Source organism: Leptopilina boulardi, unplaced genomic scaffold (genome assembly GCF_019393585.1).
Source record: "Leptopilina boulardi isolate dan_hultmark-lab unplaced genomic scaffold, ZJU_Lbou_2.1 LbouV2_342, whole genome shotgun sequence".
Classification (NCBI taxonomy): Eukaryota; Metazoa; Arthropoda; class Insecta; order Hymenoptera; family Figitidae; genus Leptopilina; species Leptopilina boulardi.
The window spans coordinates 2473931-2494633 of record NW_026137910.1 but is presented as its reverse complement, the minus strand read 5'-3'; the positions used below and the strand labels follow the sequence as shown (position 1 = coordinate 2494633).

General features: G+C 28.1%; 4 protein-coding genes across 5 annotated transcripts in view; 3 read left to right on the top strand and 1 right to left on the bottom strand.

Moving 5' to 3' along the window:
- Positions 1-20703, top strand: part of LOC127286033 (heparan sulfate glucosamine 3-O-sulfotransferase 5) — a 135449-nt gene that overhangs the window by 106456 nt on the left and 8290 nt on the right. Inside the window, exon 3 of the mRNA XM_051312315.1 lies at positions 1480-1981. Coding sequence (XP_051168272.1) covers positions 1480-1981 — 502 coding nt within the window. The remainder of the gene's footprint in view (positions 1-1479; positions 1982-20703) is intronic.
- LOC127286045 (kinesin-related protein 4-like) lies at positions 11650-12450 on the bottom strand. The gene is made up of 2 exons (XM_051312331.1): positions 12339-12450; positions 11650-11905 (listed from the first exon to the last, which is right to left on the bottom strand). The coding sequence occupies exons 1-2, from the start codon at positions 12444-12446 to the stop codon at positions 11699-11701; spliced, it is 315 nt and encodes a 104-aa protein (XP_051168288.1). The 5' UTR covers positions 12447-12450; the 3' UTR covers positions 11650-11698.
- On the top strand, positions 12944-16889 carry LOC127286036 (uncharacterized). Its single transcript, XM_051312317.1, has 7 exons — positions 12944-13111; positions 13611-13829; positions 14894-15049; positions 15471-15608; positions 16202-16336; positions 16475-16558; positions 16633-16889. The coding sequence occupies exons 1-7, from the start codon at positions 12949-12951 to the stop codon at positions 16794-16796; spliced, it is 1059 nt and encodes a 352-aa protein (XP_051168274.1). The 5' UTR covers positions 12944-12948; the 3' UTR covers positions 16797-16889.
- Positions 18419-19969, top strand: LOC127286042 (uncharacterized). 2 transcript variants are annotated; one of them, XM_051312327.1, is made up of 3 exons: positions 18419-18694; positions 19098-19284; positions 19837-19969. In XM_051312327.1, exons 1-3 carry the CDS (start codon positions 18583-18585, stop codon positions 19907-19909), a joined length of 372 nt encoding a protein of 123 aa, XP_051168284.1. In that variant the 5' UTR covers positions 18419-18582; the 3' UTR covers positions 19910-19969. The 2 variants fall into 2 exon arrangements, with proteins under 2 accessions (XP_051168284.1, XP_051168283.1); XM_051312326.1 differs by having other exon boundaries at positions 18568-19284.

Here is a 20703-nt window from a genome sequence, read left to right as displayed (position 1 = left end):
AGTGAGAATCCAAGGGACCGAAAATTTCTTCTCACTTATCAAGGTTTCTCAGTAAGACAGGTTCTCACTTATGAAGGTCGAAGAGTGGGTTTTCTCACTTACAGAGGTTATTGCACTGATAGAGGCTTTTTAAGGGTTTTGTTAATTAAAGTTTCACTTTTACATAATAAGAAATTTCATATAATTATTTATTTGCGCAATTCTTAACATGATTTTCAAGGTCATAAATTTTGTCAAAAACTGATTCATTAATATTTGTCGAAAATTCAAAAAATCTGTGAATTGTCTCTAGTGCACTTAAAACATCTTGTTGCTTTGGAATTGAAATATTCGATAAAAAGTGGCAGTTGATAGACTAAATTCACTTTCTATTACATTTCGTTTCTTTCCACTTTCAAATTCTTTTATAATGTTTAGTTTTTCAGTTAATGAAAAAGATTTAAGTTTACTTTTCGACATTTTGAATATTAGAAATAAAGCAATTCGCAAACGCTTCTTATTACAGTCGTTTTGAAACTAAAGTTTATTTTGTATGATAGGTATAATTGTAGTTTGAACAAAGAGCCTTTGTTCTTACACGTCTAATCAAATTTTAATTACTGTTTATTAATTTCATATTGACTTTTAGAAAATTATAATATAGAAAAGATTCTCAGTTATAGAGGTCTGAATAGCGCGCTTTTCTCACTTACAGAGGTCTAATCAAGAAAAATGATTCTCACTTACAGATTCTCACTTATAAAGGTTTTTGCATGTAAAAATGACGGGACCTGAAAATTCTTCTCACTTATAGAGGTTTCTCAGTTAGACAAGTCTCACTTATCGAGGTTCAACTGTATTTTAAGAATTCATAAAAATTCATGAAAAAAATTATTCGGACAAAGGAAGATTCGATGAATTGTAAATTCTTCGAAACACTTAAAATTATGTTGAATAAGAATTCTATTAAATTAATATTTGGTTAAATTTGAATTATATATAATAAATTATAAAAATTTGTAAGGTTGAAAAGAATCTGTTGAAATATTGGAAAAAAAAATTCAAATTTACTTCTCAAATGGTAACCAACCTAGAAATTTTACAATTTGTTTACTCAATTTGATACCAATTTCAAAATCATCAGTTGCAACAAAAATAAATCGACTTTTTTCCTGTGATATACACTATATTAAGTGTACTAGAAATTTTATCAATGGAAATAATGGTAAGTGGTTTAAGTCCGGCTTAAAGTTCGCCCTGTCGATACGACTCCTGCAAGCGCAATTGGGAGCGCATTCATGTAATAAGTTTTCAGTAAGCTTCCAGTGAGTTCTTATCAGTAGAACGTAACTACATATACCTAGAGGCGAAGTTTTCAAATTAAAGTGTTGATAGTTTAAAGCAGAATTAAAATTCACCAGCGTAAATGTGAGTTTTATAATTTCAATTAAAAAAACATTCTTTGTAAATATAAATAATTTTTTTTTCCGTATGTTTTAGGTGGATGCCCCGCTCCGCCATGAGGCCAGCCGAGGGCGACACATCGGACTGCATCCTCGTGGTTGGGATATCGCGACCAAAAATGGCCGCTGCTTTCCTGTCTGTCGCTCTGATTTCTCTTTTCCTGACTTTTCACGTTCTCTTTGATAGTGCAGTCTATAGTCTTCATGCCGCTTCCGGTGTTGAGGGTAGAACGATAGAATTGGTAACCCGTGCCCGAGCTACACCACCACTTCTTTTTTCCAATAAAGTACATTTTCCTCGCACCAATAGACATCTTCCTCAAGCAATTATCATTGGTGTAAGAAAGTGTGGTACACGTGCACTTCTCGAGATGCTATTTCTTCATCCACAAATTCAAAAGGCAGCTGGCGAAGTACATTTTTTCGATCGTGACGATAATTACAGTAAAGGTCTCGAATGGTATCGACGAAAAATGCCATATTCATTTAAGGGTCAAGTCACTATTGAAAAAAGTCCCAGTTACTTCGTCACACCGGAAGTAAGTTAATTCTCATTTATTTATATTTTCTCTTTAAGACTATTATTTATATTTGAGTCTTTAAAAGATATTTTTTAGAATTCGGAAACTTTTTATAAAACGAAAAAAAATTTTGGGGTTCAATTTTTTGGTAAATTTTTAAAAAATTGATGATTTGGGTTCCTTAAAGGGTTAAAATAAGAAATCTCAGGTATTTTTGAAAAATTGAAAATATTTTTCAAAATATTGCAAATATAAATTTTTTGTAATTTTTTTTAAAATTTATTATAACATCCGCAAATTTTAACCAATTGGGATGAATTTTTTTTTTAAATTACTCGTAATTAGATGATCTTTTATGAAAAAAATAAACAAATTTTAATTGTTATTAAAGAAACAATTCTAATTGTTTAAATAAATCGAAAAATATATCTTCGATTTTTTTTTTAAATTCATGAACATTCTCTACAATGTCCTGAAAAATTTAAAACCTTGAAAAAGATGGTATGTCTCATAGTTAGAATGTTCATGAATTTTTTTAGAAAAATCGAAGATATATACTTTTCGATTTATTTAAACGATTAAAATTGTTTTTTAATAACAATTAAAAAACAATTTTTTTTAAATATTTTTTTTATGAAAGAGCATCTAATTACGAGTAATTTAAAAAAAAATTCATCGCAATTAGTTAAAATTTGTGGATGCTATAATAAATCAAAAAGAAAATTACAAAAAATTTATATTTGCAATATTTTGAAAAATATTTTGAATTTTTCAAAATTACTTAGGATTTCTTATTTAAACCAGTAAAGGAACCCAAATTATCAATTTCATAAAAATTTACCAAAATAACAAAAATTAGTGCGATTACTTGATGTGGAGTCGCTCTAATGTGGTGTTTCCTAGTTCATTCAACGGTCACTAGCTCCCCTTGGCGCTGTATCCTGGACTTTGATACACGAACGTCTGTGTATTCGCCGCCATGTTTGTTGTCATTTTCGTTTAAAAATGTAACTTAAAAGTTACTTTTCTACTAATTCAAAACAAAATTATATTTCTGAGAAGCATAGCGATGTTCAGAGTTAAATATAAATTCTTTCATATGAAAATTCGACTGATTACAAAAATCTAGATACTTTATAAAATTCTTCTAAATGGTCAAAAATTTAAAAAATATTTGTATTCGTTTGAAATTTTGTATCTATAAATAGGAGAAAAAAAAATTTATTTGATCCTATACTAATTCAAAAGATATTCAATTTAAACATATTATTTTCAATTTAAAGAAACTTCTTTTTTTTGAGTTTTATAGAAAATTTCCCATCCTTTCTTATCGGAATTATAAAATATATATAATCCGATGAAATTTTCTATTATATACGTATAAATTTATGTGAAATTGAAGCATACGTGAAACGATATTTGCCAATATTTTGTCCTCTAGATGAAATTTTATCTTGCATGGGTATTTCAATTTATTTCTTTTAAACTGAGTTCTGTAAAGTAACTTTTTCGTTGAATATTCTATAGCTATCTTTTTTCTCTATATTTATTCTGTAGATAGTTATATATCATGGAAAAACTTTTATTACAAAATTTGTTCTATATCCGAGTCTAAATTACAAGAAATAATTTAAGTGGGAAATTGGTCTTTAATTATAATTTAAACTTTATTATAATGTTAAAATTGTGCAATTATTTTACAATCATTAAAAAATATTGAGTGAATAAAAATCAACTCTTGATTAAATAATATTACGGAAAATTAAATAAGGTCATTTTATAAGATAACTTGTAAATTGAATTAACCTTAATCCAAATTACCACTTCTCAAATAATATCATTTCTATTTGTACGAATTGTCATTTCATCTCATATTCTCCTTTGTCCTAATTGTCTTTTGTCGTATCTTCAACTCTACTTAATATGGTATCTATATGTCATAATGTCTATTTGTTTAATAAGAATTGTTCATTTGTCGAAATTATTATAATTTTATTTTAAACATAATTTGCATATTTTTCTTAAATTAACCTTAATACTGTTGCCATTTTACCATATATAGGCAAAATAACAAGTATCAAATTTAAGACATTAAATATTACCTATTTAAATTAAATAAAAAAAAATTTAATTTTTATTACTACAAATAATATTTACACTACAATAACTATAGGAGATAAATTTTTAATAAAATAACATTAGTTTATAAAAATATAATACCTTATAAAACGATAAATTTTATCTGATTAATTAATCAATATATGTACATACTTTAACTTAGTTAACACCAAAAGGTATAATATACATCCCGCGTAGAAATGGTCAACCCAGGGAAGACCCTGGGAGAAGGTTCGAAGTAAGATGTAAAAAACCTTGGCGAAACCATAGGCTAGGGCAAATACATTCCCTGGGAGAACCCTTGCTTATGATCGTTTCCCATGGTCTGGGAAATGCCTGGCTGAAGAGCAGAAATACATTTCTTTGATTGTAATGAAATTAATGCACTTTAACCCTTGTAGAAATATGGATCAAGACAAAACAGTTTTTACCCTGGATGAACCATGGGAAAACATTTTTTGTCTTTTTTATTGAATTTTTGTCACTGTCTTTAACCCTTGGCGAACCATGGATTGAGACAAAAATGTTTTTACACTGGATGAACCATGGCAAAACATTTTATGTCTTTTTTATTGAATTTTTCTTACTTTAACCCTTGGCGAACCATGGATCAAGACAAAACAGTTTTTACCCTGGATGAACCATGGCAAAACATTTTATGTCTTTTTTATTGAATTTTTCTTACTTTAACCCTTGGCGAACCATGGATCAAGACAAAACAGTTTTTACCCTGGATGAACCATGGCAAAACATTTTTTGTCTTTTTTATTGAATTTTTCTTACTTTAACCCTTGGCAAACCATGGATCAAGACAAAACAGTTTTTTCCCTGGGTTAACCATGGCAAAACATTTTTTTCCTTTTTAATGGATTTTTGTCACTGTCTTTAACCCTTGGCGAACCATGGATTGAGACAAAAATGTTTTTACACTGGATGAACCATGGAAAAACATTTTATGTCTTTTTTATTGAATTTTTCTTACTTTAACCCTTGGCGAACCATGGATCAAGACAAAACAGTTTTTACCCTGGATGAACCATGGCAAAACATTTTTTGTCCTTTTTAATGGATTTTTGTCACTGTCTTTAACCCTTGGCGAACCATGGATCGAGACAAAAATGTTTTTACACTGGATGAACCATGGCAAAACATTTTTTGTCTTTTTTATTGAATTTTTGTCACTGTCTTTAACCCTTGGCGAACCATGGATTGAGACAAAAATGTTTTTACCCTGGATGAACCATGGCAAAACATTTTTTGTCTTTTTTATTGAATTTTTCTTACTTTAACCCTTGCGAACTATGGATCAAGACAAAACAGTTTTTACCCTGGATGAACCATGGCAAAACATTTTTTGTCTTTTTTATTGAATTTTTCTTACTTTAACCCTTGGCGAACCATGGATCAAGACAAAACAGTTTTTACCCTGGCTTAACCATGGCAAAACATTTTTTGTCTTTTTTATTGAATTTTTGTCACTGTCTTTAACCCTTGGCGAACCATGGATTGAGACAAAAATGTTTTTACTCTGGATGAACCACGGAAAAACATTTTTTGCCTTTTTTCTTGATTTCCTTAGAAAATCACGGTTCGATACAAAGGTGTTTTTACCTTGGGTGAACCATGGTAATTTTTTTTTGTTTAATTGAATTTTGTTCTTTCTAACCCTTGGTGAACCACGGGTCGAGAGAAAAGCGCTTTTACCCTGGACAAACCACGAAAAATCGTTATTTTTCTTTTTTTGAATTTACTCTTTCTAACCCTTGGAAAATGATGGATTGAGACAATGATGTTTTAACCTTGGATGAACCATGGTATAAAATTTTTATACTTAATTTGTAATTACATAGTTTTATTTAAAATTTAATATTGTCAATATAGGTTGAGTATATAAATTGAACAGATTTAATATGTTTGTTATATGTCAAATATTAAATGCGTATATTATTGAGTCGTTGTTTAAAAAAAATGAAAGTCATTTTAGTACTTTGAACATAAAAAAAATAGAACAACATAATTTTTTTAAATATAATTTTTTTTCAATATGATAATTCACCCTTACATTCGGCACATTGCAACAGATGTACTATGATATTTAACAATTAATTTACATTTGCTTGTATAGAATTATAATATTGCATCCTATTATTACACATGTTTAAAGATACTTTGAATTCTTCAAAAGTTCTATAAATAGATATTTTCTCTGTTTTGCAATGCAAACTTGCAGGAAGTTTCCGTCGCAAACTTAAAGTTAAAACTTCTGCGCAAAAGTTTTCTATGCTAGATAGGGCTGTGCAATAAGTTTTTATGACCAGAAAATTGAAATTTTTTGTCTTGGAGTAAATGAAAGGTGAACCAAGTAAAATTTAGGCTTAAAAATATTGATAATATTTATGATGAGTTTGTTTATAGTAAAGAGTGTGCTCCTGATGGAATAATATTTCATTTTATTACACAGGTGTTGTCGATTTATGATTTTTATGCTTGACTCTTAAGTTTTACACTTAAATCTTAATTCTTATATTTGAGTCTTACGACTTAAGGCTTAAGAACTGCGGACGAACGCCCAAGTCTCGTAATATGGGTTTTTGTGTGCGGCCATGAAACCCTAAAAACTAACGATACTCATAGATAAGAGTTCAAAAAAGAAAACCTGAAACAAACATTGCATTTCAGTATAATATTGATGTAAAATCCGAAATCTTAAACTCCTATTTTATATATCTAAAACCCAGAACTAAAAAAAACAAAATATTGAAAAGCTGTAGAATCGAGAAATTACTTATTTTAATTCATTTAAATATTCTTACTTCAAAGTATCGAAATCAATATAAATTATTAATTGATTATATTATATAAATGCCTGAAGATCTGGATGTAGAAATATATTACTAAAGTAAAATTCATTCTTTTTCTAAAGTATTCACAGGTTCTGCCAGAAAAGTTTCATTCTCATTATTAATTAAAAAACATACTGTCTGCAAAGATTCGACGTCAATAATTTTAAATTCATTATGCAAATATTCAATTTTGTGTATAAAATGCACTCTTACGCGTGGTATAACAAAAGTAGGAAATGCTATTTCGGAATTACAAGGAATAATAACCGCGTAATGACTTGAATTTGGACAATTACACACTCTTCTACAGTCACAATTCGTAATTCTTACAAAAAATTTTATTTTGCCGAAGTGTGGTCTACCTCTTAAATGATATTTTACGTGTCTAGAATCAGTTAATTTTGACCGAGTATAAATTTCAGAGGAATATATGAGTTTGTTTTTCAATAACTTCTTAAATATTGTGAATTTTCTGCCTCGAATTCCATTAACTAAAATGACTTCCATAATATTATGGGGAATAATTTGCTTACATAGTGCGCCAATTATAAAGATATAGTCTCCTATTTGTTGTATTTTCATTTGCTTCGTCGGGGACAACAATTTTTTACAAAATGAATGGGGCTTGGTATTCGGTATTAGTAATTCCTGACTTAGTGTAAATGTATTAATAAATAAAGATGTACCAAAGTATACTTGTAATTGAGCACCTTTACTTCCATGTACTAATGTTTTTAATTTTCCATTTATATCTTCAAAATCAAAACATGAATATGCCCATAATGGACCTAAGGTGAGGACACTTGAAGGAAAATGGCGCAAAGAATGAATATTGCATGACATGTATCTAAGACCATATAAAATTTCAAACCGTGAAACAAATTTATTAAGTGCACGTGAAGCATTATTGATCATTTGCCTAGAAATACTGGGTTGACAAAGAAGAAATACTCCTGTTACAAATAATTTAAAATGATCAATGTACTCAACTTTTTCAGCACTTTCAAAGGTTTCTGATAAAATCGGTATTGAGTAATAAAATAAAAAATTTTTCAGTTCGGAAGCCTTCCAATATTTTAGATGTTCTTTTATAGATCTAGGTCGCCTTTGTACAAATTCAGGAGGCAACATATTTTTTAGCCTCTTGTCTATGCTATCTACCGATCCTGAAATAGAGAAAGGACAACGACTATATTCTGGGTTAAACCACAAATTTAATAGTGTTTTCATAACTCCAACAAAAATACAATGCATTGGATCCAAAGCCGTAGTTGTAATCCATTTATAAGCTAAAACTGAGATAATTGTGGGACCCTTTACACCACAAATTGGAGTTCGATTTACCCGTTGAGCATGAAGCGTCGTTTCTTCTTCTGTTCTTAAACGTAAATTTCGTTTGTATGGATATACCTGTACATTATTTATTCTTTCACCAGGTTGCTTACATTTATGACAGCCAAACTTTCCGTTGTACTGTTTCATATTTAGAAATAAAGCCTTTGCCGGCAGATCACAAGTACCACATATAATGATACCTCTAACTATAATTGGATTCGGAATATCAGGTGTGTTTATTTCAATGCCATTTCGTAATTCCATGACTTCATCATGAATTGGAAAAAGATACATGTTTGGTACTGGCTTCTGTTCTCCAAACCACAGTCCAACGAGAATAATATTTTCTTTCTTGAATCTTTCTTCGTAAGGTAATTCGTTAATAACAAAGTAAACTGGCCACATTGAAAATTTTGATGATTTAAAAATAGGAATTCCATCTGTGTACCAGGTGAATGATATATTGTTAGGATTATGGAGTAGGTGACCTGCAGAACTTAATTCTTGATAAATACTCCCATCATAAATATCCTCAATATTTTCTTGCACTTTTTTCGCTCGATTAAACCGATAACTTAGTTTTTGGAGAAAACCATGTCGTTTGTAAAGAGCTCGAAGCTGTTCTTTAATTGACATTGTCATAAAATATTTTGCATCTGTTGAGGCTAAACAATTAGGACATTGTTCATTTTCATTTTCTAATCCATGGAAACAATTGCTACAGTAAAAATGTCGTTTTAAAGGAGTTTGCAAATTTTCGAAGTATCTTTTAAACATGTATAATGATGTTGGGCAATTATTTGGTACAGGACAATGCAATTCTATCAAAGTTAAAATGTTTACCAAAAGTACACCTGTTAAAGAAAACCGCAAAACCAGTGCAAGAATTGACAACATACTTTCCGCGTGAGTTATTCGTGCTCCTTCATATAAAGGACCATTTTGATTTTCATCTGGATCTTCAGGATCTTCTGGATCTTCTGGATCATCAAAATCTTCGGAGCTTTCGGAGTCTTCTGAATCTTCTGAGTCTTCTACATCTTGATTAAAAACAATATTATTAGCTTTATTTTCTTCCATTCTATCATCAGAATCACCATCATTACTAATTGACATATTTTCATTCGCCTCGAAGTAAATATCAGAATCATCTGCGAATTAATAATCAATTAATTCTATGACAATCCAGTTTTACAATTTTATTTGTAATTAAATTAGAATGCTTCATTAATGTTAAGGAGGAGGGGGGTAGGCAGAAATTTATTACTTTCGTTTATAACAACGGTCGGCAAAACTTCTCAAAACGTATTTTAAACGGCATAGAATAAACTCTTTGGCTAAACACTGGGACATGGTTGGCCAGAACTTTGGCAAAGTTTCTCGAAACGTATTTAAACGGAATAGAATAAACTCTCCGGCTAAACTCTGGGCCGTGGTTGGACCAACGTTCGGCAAAACTTCACGAAACGTATTTTAAACGGCATAGAATAAACTCTTCGGCTAAACTCTGGGCCATGTTTAGCCCAAAGTTTGGCAAAACTTCTTGAAACATATTTTAAACTACTTGAAATAAATTGTCTGGCTAAACTCTGGGCCATGGTTGGCCCGACGTTTGGCAAAACTTCTTAAAACGTATTTTAAACGACTTGAAATAAATTGGGTGACTAAACTCTGGGCCATGGTTGGCCCGACGTTTGGCAAAACTTTTTGAAACGTATTTTAAACGACTTGATATAAATTGGGTGACTAAACTCTGGGCCATGGTTGGCCCGATGTTTGAAAAAACTTCTTAAAACGTATTTGAAACGGCATAGAATAAACTCTTCGGCTAACACTGGGCCATGGTTGGCCCGATATTTGACAAAACTTCACGAAACATATTTTAAACGGCATAGAATAAATTGGTTGGCTAAACTCTGGGCCATGGTTGGCCCGACGTTTGGCAATGTTAAAGACTTCTTAATAGAGGGAACTTTTGATATCTCAGAGATATCCCAGAGAGATCTAAGGGATCGTTCACATATTACGTCACACGCTTAGTGGGGGGAGGGGTCTGTTGAATGTGTGACGACCTGTAGAAAAAATGGCGCTAATGTATAGAATAGTGTGTGATGTGGGGGAGGGGGGGTTAAAAAATAATGAAAAATAGCGTGACGTAATATGTGAACGATCCCTAATATATACAGTGGACATATCTGCGGGATATATATGATTTTTTCGATATATCCGAGGGATATCTATTTGCTGTACTGGCGACCTTGAAATCCTCGAGTGACAAAATTTAAATGAATCAGATAATTTTTTAAAAACTTTTTCGCCATTTTGATCCCTTAATTTGAATTTTCCATAACGGATTACATTTTTAGAATCAGCAACAGCGAGATATTAAATCCTACATTTAAAATTTAAAAAAATGGTTTTTAGATTCGTATTCTGCGACTCAAAAACCCCTGTGTGACAACTTTTAAGCAAATTTGTTTAATTTTTAATTTCATCTTTAGCCATACTGGATCCGACATTTTGAATTTGCTTATCTGGTTTCAGATTCGTAATTAAAAAGAAAGTCTTATTTTAAGACAGAAAAGGTGTCTAATTTAAGACGCAACATTTTTAAAACAGCCCTTTCTAAATCTAAGCAATTTAAAATTTTTAAAAATACCCATGATTATATGTTAATAATTGAATTGTATTACAATAAAGTTTAACCTGAAATGATGCGTTGCCGTATATATATTTGTTAATAATAAAAAAAATAATATACATTAATTTGTTACAAAACTCCTAAATTTTAATTATGGAAACATAAAAATGAAAAATATATAATTGTTTAAATTTTTGCTTTAAGTTATTTTGATAAAAATTGATGGCATAAAAGGTAGTCGATATATCGACCACTAGAACTGAAAGGGTTAACTAGACATCAAAGCACAAATACAAAAAAAATTATAAGAAAGATACTGTAAAATAATTTGGAAAAGATATATGAAGGAAACAAAGAAATGTGTTGTAAGATTTTAAATCAAAAAAAGTTTAAATAAAATATTTCATATTGCACCATTATTTGAATAGAGCCGCGTATTTCTAACCAGCGAGCATTACTAACCAAAGGGGTTAAAGAGGAAAATATGCATGAAATTAAACAATTTAAAAAATACAGTTATTATAAAGTATAATTAATTACTTTTTACCAAAATGTCTCTTAATCAATGTAAAAAGATTTGCAAAATATGTATATTTTTTCCATGCTCTAAGATGGCCTAACCCCTTTATCGATTTTAAAAATGATTGAAAAAATTATTCTATCCCGAATTGGCCGCAAAATTTGTTTAGAATTATTTCTTATCCAAGAAAAGTTTTCTATTATTTTTTAATCATAAGCTTTGAAGAAGATTCTTTCTCAATTATATGAATATTGTAACTATAAGTATTGAATATTAAATTATTTTTCAAATAAAAAAATTAGTAAATTATCGAAAAATATTTCACCATCATTAGACTGATCATCATATTCGTCATCTTCTGTATCAATGTAATCATTATTATCTGAATCTCTATAATCACTGTCAATCTGATTTTCTTCGTCCAAAAAGTTTATTTTTTCTTCTTCCAAAGATTGCATATCTTCTTCATCGTCATTATTAGACTCCTATTACATAGTTTATTTTATTATTACAAGAATATATCCCACATTAATTCTTAACTTAAAAAATCAGAGAGATTTTTAATTTATAGTCATACTTTTCTTTTTTTCGTCCTAGTACAAAAATAGCAATAATTAACGTAAAGTTTATTTAACACTAAGTAGCTGAAAACAATAAAAAACCAATAATTAACATTTGGTTTTATTCTTTATTAAACAAAGTTATGTAATTTAAAGCTCATAAAATTTGTGAAATGCTATCAGTTATTTGATAATTATTTGCTAATTAATTAAATTTAAAAAAAATAAAATACGTAAGAAAAAAAATTTTATCAAAAATAAAAATTTTTACATAAATTATATATATATTTTTTTAAACAATTTAACACGTATATTATACACTTGTGAAAAATTGGTAATAAATATCAAATTAACTAACTGAATCAGTTGACATAAATAAATTATTTTCTTCATTATGTTGAAGAGCTTGTAAAATCCTTCTCTGTGTGGAAAGAGAATAATTTTCAAAATCCTTGTATTGACTCATTTCACAATATTATCAATAAAAAATTTTATTTACAATTTTTTTTAAATTAATTTATTTTCATATTTTATATTTGAAATAATATTCAAATTTTCTTTTTTTATTTTGAATTGAATAAAACAAACTTGTATGAAAATAACATTCAAATGACACAAATTGAAATTTCAGTTTTGATATATTAAGCATACTAAAAACTTTAACTTCCAATTGCAAAAAACAAGCGATAAAAAAACAAATTTTAGAATCAAATATTTTAATTTATGTGTATTTAATATAATTTATGTATATTAATGTTTTTAAACTAAACCTTTTTCTTAGTAGTTAAATTACAAATTTTTTTAATTAAACAAAATTATTTAAAAAAATGATTTCATGTAAATAAATTCGAAGTATTTAAAATATTTTTTTATAATAATTTTTATAACAATTGTTTTATGTGACAAAATTCAGATTATTGATGTGTCAATTTAGAGTTAAAGTTGATCGTAGTCATTGCACAACAAAAATGTCGACCAAAAAGAATATTTATTGTTTAGTATTCTGGAAAGAAGAAAAATCATTTAGTGTAATCGAAGAACAAAAAGAATTAGTAAATATTGGTGAAGGAAAGGAAACCGACCTTGTTGTAAAAGGAACGTCATATAAAATTATACTATTAGCAAGAAGTGGTAACTGTTTTTTCTTCACAAACAATAAACATATAACGTATAAACTTTTTTCTAATTTTTTTAAACTAATTTCAATAAGTTTTAATTTGAAGAAAATGAAATTTTTTGATTATTTGAAAAAAAAATTAATAGAATCATTAAAAATTTTGAAAAATATTTTAAATAATGGAAATAAAATAAATATTAAGGATTAATTAAATTATTAATTAAATATTAATTTATTAATTATTATTAATTAATTAAATTATTAATAAATATTAATATTATTTTTTAAATAATTTACATAATATTGATTTTTAAAAAATATTTTGCTTCTAACCTCTGCTTTCATTAATTATTAATTTTTAATTATTATGAATTAATCAATTTAATTATCAATAAATATTAATATTATTTTTTTTTAAATATATATTTGAAAAAATATTTTACTTCTAACCCCTGCTTTTAATATGAAGGATGAATTTTTATACCTCTAATTTTATAATTATAATGAATATAGAAAATAAAAACCAACTGAAGAAGATGGAAGTTTCTAGAGAGGGGAAAATATTGAACAAGGAAAGTTTATCAAGAAATGTTTCCAAACGAAATGTCAACTCAGATGAGACAAATAAAAAGAAGCGACGAAACGCTGTTGAAAATGAAATGAACAATAAAATTTTTCAATTAGGTTCATTTGCTGATGTGGTAGATGCAACCAAAAGCTCTAAGGAAAAGAGTAATATTTATGTCAATTTTATATTCTTTTAAAACTATACTTCACGTAACTTTTTCCCTTATTCTCTTTTCAATTTCTAACCTCTACACCTTGGATTTATTTATTACATTCCTTCTTTTTATCATTTTTTTCTCTCTAACTCTTCTTATTATCTCTTTGTTACTCAATCTCTTCTGAATATTTTTGCTCTTTCTGATTTAATTTCTTTCCTCAATTTCCTCTTTTACATATTTATTTTCTTATGCCCTTCCTTTTTTTAATTTACCCTCCCTCCCTCACTCTTATCTCTTCTGCTATCTTTTTTATATTTACTTTTTTACTAATACTTATTTTCTAATATATTATTTTACTTTAATTTATGTTTTCTCTTTTTCTCCTTCTTAGGTTCTCTTCTCTCCCTTGATTTTCTGGTCCTCTTTTTCCTTTTTTAAGTCACTTTCTTACACATTTACTCTTTCTTTTTTTTCTTTCATTAATTACATTTTTTTACTCATTTCTTCTTTATTATTTTTCGTTACCACTAATACAAACATGCAAAACGTTCGCCGAACAAAAAAAATTAAAAAAAAAACTTTTAGAAAATATTTAGACTGGTGCCAAACTACAATATTAATAATAAAAAATTGATATTTTTAAAAAATAGGGTAAAAACAACTCCCATTATGATTAAATACATAAAAATTAAGAATTTGACAATTTTTTTGTTCTTTTTTTCTAAAAAAATATCAAAAAATTTTCTTTTTTACCCCCTACCAAAATTCATATTCAGTATAACTCGCTTGAACCCCTAAAACTACCCTTAACACATATATCGCTTACGAGGCCATATATTGGTCAATTTGACGACTTTTCCGTTTGACATTTTTTTTTAAAAAATATCCAAAAATTCTCTTTTATTATACCCTACCAAAATCCGTATTCTTATAGGCTATCCCCATAACGTCCGTAGAATATTCTTAATATCTGGGTATGAAGGGATTTTACTTTTAAACGACATATTTTTATCCCACTATTTTCTCATTCATCCTTGTTTCATGTAAAATAATCTAATTTTATATTTAAAGACGATATGTCAAAAAAAACTGGAATAGGACAACTGGATAATAAAAAGGAATATATTATACCACAAAATTTCGGCAGCGAAAATTCAGAAGATCAACAAATTACGTCAATCCTGGATAAACGAGTGTCAAAAGTTTCCCAGCCTAAAATACCGAAAAGTAACTATTTTATCCTTAGAAACAAATTTTTCTTTTTTTTATTCTATTTTATAATTTCTTGTTCACTTTTACCTTTTTATATCTCTCTTAATCATTGTTTATTTTATTTTTATTTCACTAGTAAAATTAACGAAAAAAGATCTTTAATAAAGCAAAAAAAAATTATTTTAAATCGTCTTTCATGACAGTTAAGTTTGAATAACTGTTACCGCAAAAGGAAGTATTTTACAGTTCACTCTAGTCACTTTTAATAATATTAAATAAACTTTCGTATCTATCTTAAATCTTTAATAACTTTATTTATTACATTTTGAAAGTGACTACAAGTTTATCTTTTAATAAGATACCTACTATTTGGAGTAGGCACTAAATCTTAACATATTAAGAAAAAATAATATTAATATTACAATTATCTTCAAAGACAATAAGTCAAAAAGGGAAGATAAAAAACTTTTAAACACCATCCCACACGATTCTTACATGGAAGATTCACATGCGAAGACAGTCCTGGCCAAAGAGAGACGCTTGCCTGAACAATCCAAACCTAAATTTCTAAATGGTAACTGTTTGAAGTTTGAACAAAAAAATCAGACAATTTATTTATTCCTTGCTCTTTCCTGCAGACATTCATTTTCTATTCTATTCATTATCTTTGATTCTCCTTCTTTCTTTTTTCATACTTTATCATTTTTAAACTATTCTTTACCTCATTTTTTCTTTTCATCACTCTTTATATTCCATTCCTCTTTCTGATCCCATTTCTTTCTTTTACCTTTTACTTGCTGTCTTTATCTCTTTCCCTGGACTTTCATCATCTTTATCTTTAATATCGTATATCGCACACTTTTCCTTTGCATCTTTCCTTCTATCATTTCTCTATTCTCCCTCTCTCATCACCACCTTTATTTTTTCTTTTGTCCTATCTCTACTTCTCTCTTTTATTTATTTCATTCTCCTTTCCTTTTTTCTTTTATTGTTTCCCTCTCTCTCTTGACTCTTTCTGATACTTCCCAGTCTTTTATTGCAGTTTTCTTACTTAATGTCTTACACTTTTTTTCGATCTTGTCTTATTTTATTAATTGTCTCAATCATTATTTTTTCATATTAATAATATAATTTAAGTAATAAAATAATAATAATTTCTATTTAAAGACGATAAGTCCAAAAAAACTGAAAAAGGAGTATTAAGCAGTAAAAAAAATTACGATTGCGCAAAGAAAGAACAACGAACTGATTTAACCCTGGATAAACGAGTGACTAAAGTTTCCCATCCTAAAATATTGAAAGGTAACTATTTTGTGCTAATGAACAAATTGACTGCACTCTTTTCATATTTTAACTTTCTTATACTCCCAATTCCGCCCCTTTTTTGTTATTTACGTTTTTACTTTATCATCTAAAATAATGCAAAGTCTTTATTCAAAGAAGGTAAGCCAAAAATTACTGAGATGATAACTTTAGCCCCAGATAAACGAGTTCATAAAAATTTCCAACATCAAATAGCAAAAGGTAACAATTTCAACCCTACAAATGTCTAGACTCTCATGCATTCTGAAAAGGTAATATGTTAATTCCATTAAAAGGTATTAAGTCAATGGGAGATGAAAACGCAACATCCAATAACGATTTGGATCCACACGATTCTGACAAAGAAGTTTCAGGTGATGAGACAATCCTGGCCAAAGAGAAACGCTTGCCTGAACGATCCAAACCTGAAATCCTGAATAATAACGGTTTCAACAATTAAAAACAATTTATCTATTTCTTGGTCTCTCCTTCAGATACTCATTTTCTATTCAATTCATTCATTATCTTTCATTGGTTCATTCTTCTTCTTACTTTTTTCCTACACTTTTTTCTTTCTAAATTATTTTTCACCTCATTTTTTCTTTTCATCACTCTTCTTATTTCATCCCTCATTGTGATTCCATCCATCTCTCTTTCTTTCTTACTTTCTGAAAAAGTAATATAACAATTATATAAAAGGTATAAAGTCAAAGAGAGATGAAAACGAATCTTCTGAAAGTAATAACGATTTGGACTTATCACATGATTCTGACGACGAAGTTACGGATAATGAGTCAATCTTATCCGAAGAGGAACGCTTCCCTCAACATGTCAATCCTCAAATCCTCACTGGTAACTGTTTTAACAATAAAATCCACCGTTTCTCTATATCTTTCTGTTTTCTGCATGCCCTCATCTATTCTATTCATTTACTATTTATGTAAATTCTTACTCATATTTTATCTCAATTTTTTCTAAATTATAAAAAAAAATTTATAAGAAACATAAAAAGATTTTAAAAATTTTCTTTCTTGGTAGTGTAAATTATATGACTTTGTTCTCATTTATTTATGAAAAATAATATTTATAATCTATTTTTAAGGAGATAAATTAAAGAGAAATGACAAAAAAAATTTAAATACTGACAACGTTAGCGAGATTTCACAAGATTCTGAAGGGGAAAATTCAGAGCAAGAATCAATAATTAATGAAGATAAACGTACGCCTAATGTTTTCAAACCTCAAATGCCGAAAGGTACAATAATTTTAACCTAACAAATTAATGGAACAACATTTTTAGAAAATGACGCTATCTCAAATTTATTATTTTTTTCGGTATTTTAAATAAAGACATTATTTCTTCTTTAGTAACTCCGCAAGTTGTTACCTTTCTTCGTGAATGGTTGGCCTATGCAGAAGGAGAATTAAGTGAAAATACGTCTACTGAAAATCAAGTTCGTTATCCTTTAAAATATATATTGAATGGTTTGAGGATTCAAATACATACATTTCTACTTATTCATACTGACAAATACTGTAAATACAGTATAATATCTTTATTCTAATTACTATGAAATTTAACCTAATCGCATTTATCTTTATCTCTAAAATATAATAATATACTCATCAGTGCCTGAGCTTCCGAATCTTTGATACAAAAAACGGAACTCCCATCTTAAATCTCTTCAACCAATAAAAGTTCCAAGTTTTCCTCTCCAAACCTACATCATTACACAATCTTTTTTCTCTTCCCATCCAATATACCTAATTTTCTCTTTTTCTGAATCTCACCATCTATTGCTACTTTCTCTTTTTTCATATTTCTTAAATACCTAGACTCTTTTACCTTCTCCTACCTACTCGGTTGTGTGGACTTCTCCCTAAATTCACATATTTTTTTCTCCTTAAAATACTTTTAACTATCTTACGAATTTCCCGGTCATTAAACTTTCAGTCTTTATTCTATCATGAAATTGTTTCTGTTTAATCTACGTTTTACTTCATCCACTTTTTTCAGTCATATCCATCATTTAATAATGTAACTTATTATTTTTCAATATATTTACAATATATATAGTAATATGTTATTTATTTCAATACAGCATGCAAACATAGCAGCTAGCAAACATTTAGCATCGACATCAAAAAAAGTTTTCATAATAAATGACGAGTTAGTTATTAATAAAGCGAGAGAAATTGAATTTACCCGATTTAAAAGAAAACCAAAAGAACTGGTTCGACGTCTGATGCTCGAATTAGTAGGTAAAGAAGAGCTTAAAACTATGACCGCCCTTGGACAAACAAAATCTGGAAAGATAAGAAAGTCAATTCCAGATGGAATTAGAGTTGCTGTATATAGTGTGTATCAATATTTCTCATTACCTTTTGAATCTGAATCAGTACCGTAACAGCTCTTGCAACCGAAATATCGTAATTTATAAATTTTGAAGAAAAATCTTTTATTGTTTTAAATAATTTAATTTATTCTACAGAGTTTCACACATAGCTTACATAAGATTTTACTAAATATTTTCCACTTGTATTGTTGTAATTAATTTTTTAATTACAATAAGATTTTTAAAAACTTACGTAAGAATGGGGAGAGGGAGTATGAAAAATCATGTGTCCTTACTTGGAGCAGGAGAGGGGTCAAAATTAGCCAAAATCGTCTACTTAATTAATGAATGGGCTCTTATAACTGGTTCAAATTCAAAAGATTATAAATTTAATAATTTACTAACTTTTCGACAAATTATTTTAGATTATATTGAAAGTAAAACGAAAGGACTATCGCATAAAAAATATGTTGAGACTTTAAATAATCAATGTTGCACTTTAAGGAACCCGAAAAAAAGTAACACAATTGCAGTAGAAAGAAACGATGAGACTGAAAGAAATAAAGACAAAAATGTTGATAAAGAATCTGCAAATGATGAGTTAATTTTTAGGTAATTAAATGAAATGTTTAAGAAATGTTGAACACTGAAAAAAAAATTTTTCGTTTAAGAGAGATGTTCAATATATTCGACAGTCGAGTTTTTTTCTTATTCTTCATTCCTGATTTTTTATACACTTTTTTCATGATTCTCAACAATCAATCGTATTGATTTTAAGAAAATTCAATTTTTTCGAAAAATAAAATTTCTGAAAAAATTTTTTCTACAATCTTTATTATTTTTATGTGTAATTTTTTTGTAGGCTTTTTTCATGATTCTGAACAATCAAACGTACGGATTTTTAAAAATGTTAATAATTTCAAAAAATAATATTTATAAAATGGTTAAAACAATTTTTTTTAAATTTTGATAATTCACAATACTTTTAGATCCCAAATAATGTCAGAAAAAGAATTGACACCCTTTAACAACATTAATTCCAAAAAGTTGAAATCATCGGTCCCTCCCCTTAAAACAAGAATAATCCTCTAAAACAAAGAATAGATTTTTTAAATAATAAAATATAATGTCATGTAAAGACTCATACAATTTCTCCCTAAACAGTGGGGAACCTTCAGCAACTGATAACCAATCAAAGGCTAAAAAACGAAAAGTAATGAGCCCAAGCGAAAATTAATAATCTTTGAAGAAACAACTTTTTCCTTTCTCAACAGAAGTGCAAGAGATCAAGAACCGATAAATAACGAAAAAAACTGTTTCATTTATATTTATTTATTGATTACTCTTATTATTCTTCGTAATATTCTTATTAATTAATTAATATTAATTAATTCTTCGTCTTATTCATAATATTCATTCATACTACTCACTATATACTTACTAATGCTTATATCACTTACTTTACATCCTTTTTAAATTCGAAAGGTTTCTATTAAAAACTAATTAAAAAAAGTTTAAACAAATAAAATATTTATAAAATATAATATACAATGTCTGGAAATCATTTTAAACGCACGCATAATTTATAATTATAAGGACAGGTATTTCAAATAATTCGATACGATTTTTAAAATCATCTGAATGAAAATCGTTATTGTATAAGTTACCGTGTATTAAAGAATCTGAAAATTGTTTTCCCATGACTTATCTATTGTGAAAACGTTTGTAACTCTTGACTTGGTTTTTCGCCTGTAGAAAGCTTTAATTGAATCAAAAATTCAAAAAATTTGTTTTGCCATGGTTCAGCCAGTTTGTAAACGTTTGTGTCTCTTTCGTTGGTTAACCGCTTGCTAAAAGCTTTAATTGCATTAAAAATTGGAAAAATTGTTTTGCCATGGTTTACTACGGTTATATGTGTATTTAGTCCATTACAGAAACTAAAAATTGTTTTGCCAAGGTTCATCTAGTGTAAAAATGTTTGCGTCTCTTGCCATGATTTGCCGTAGGTTAAAAGCTTTAATTGTATTAAGA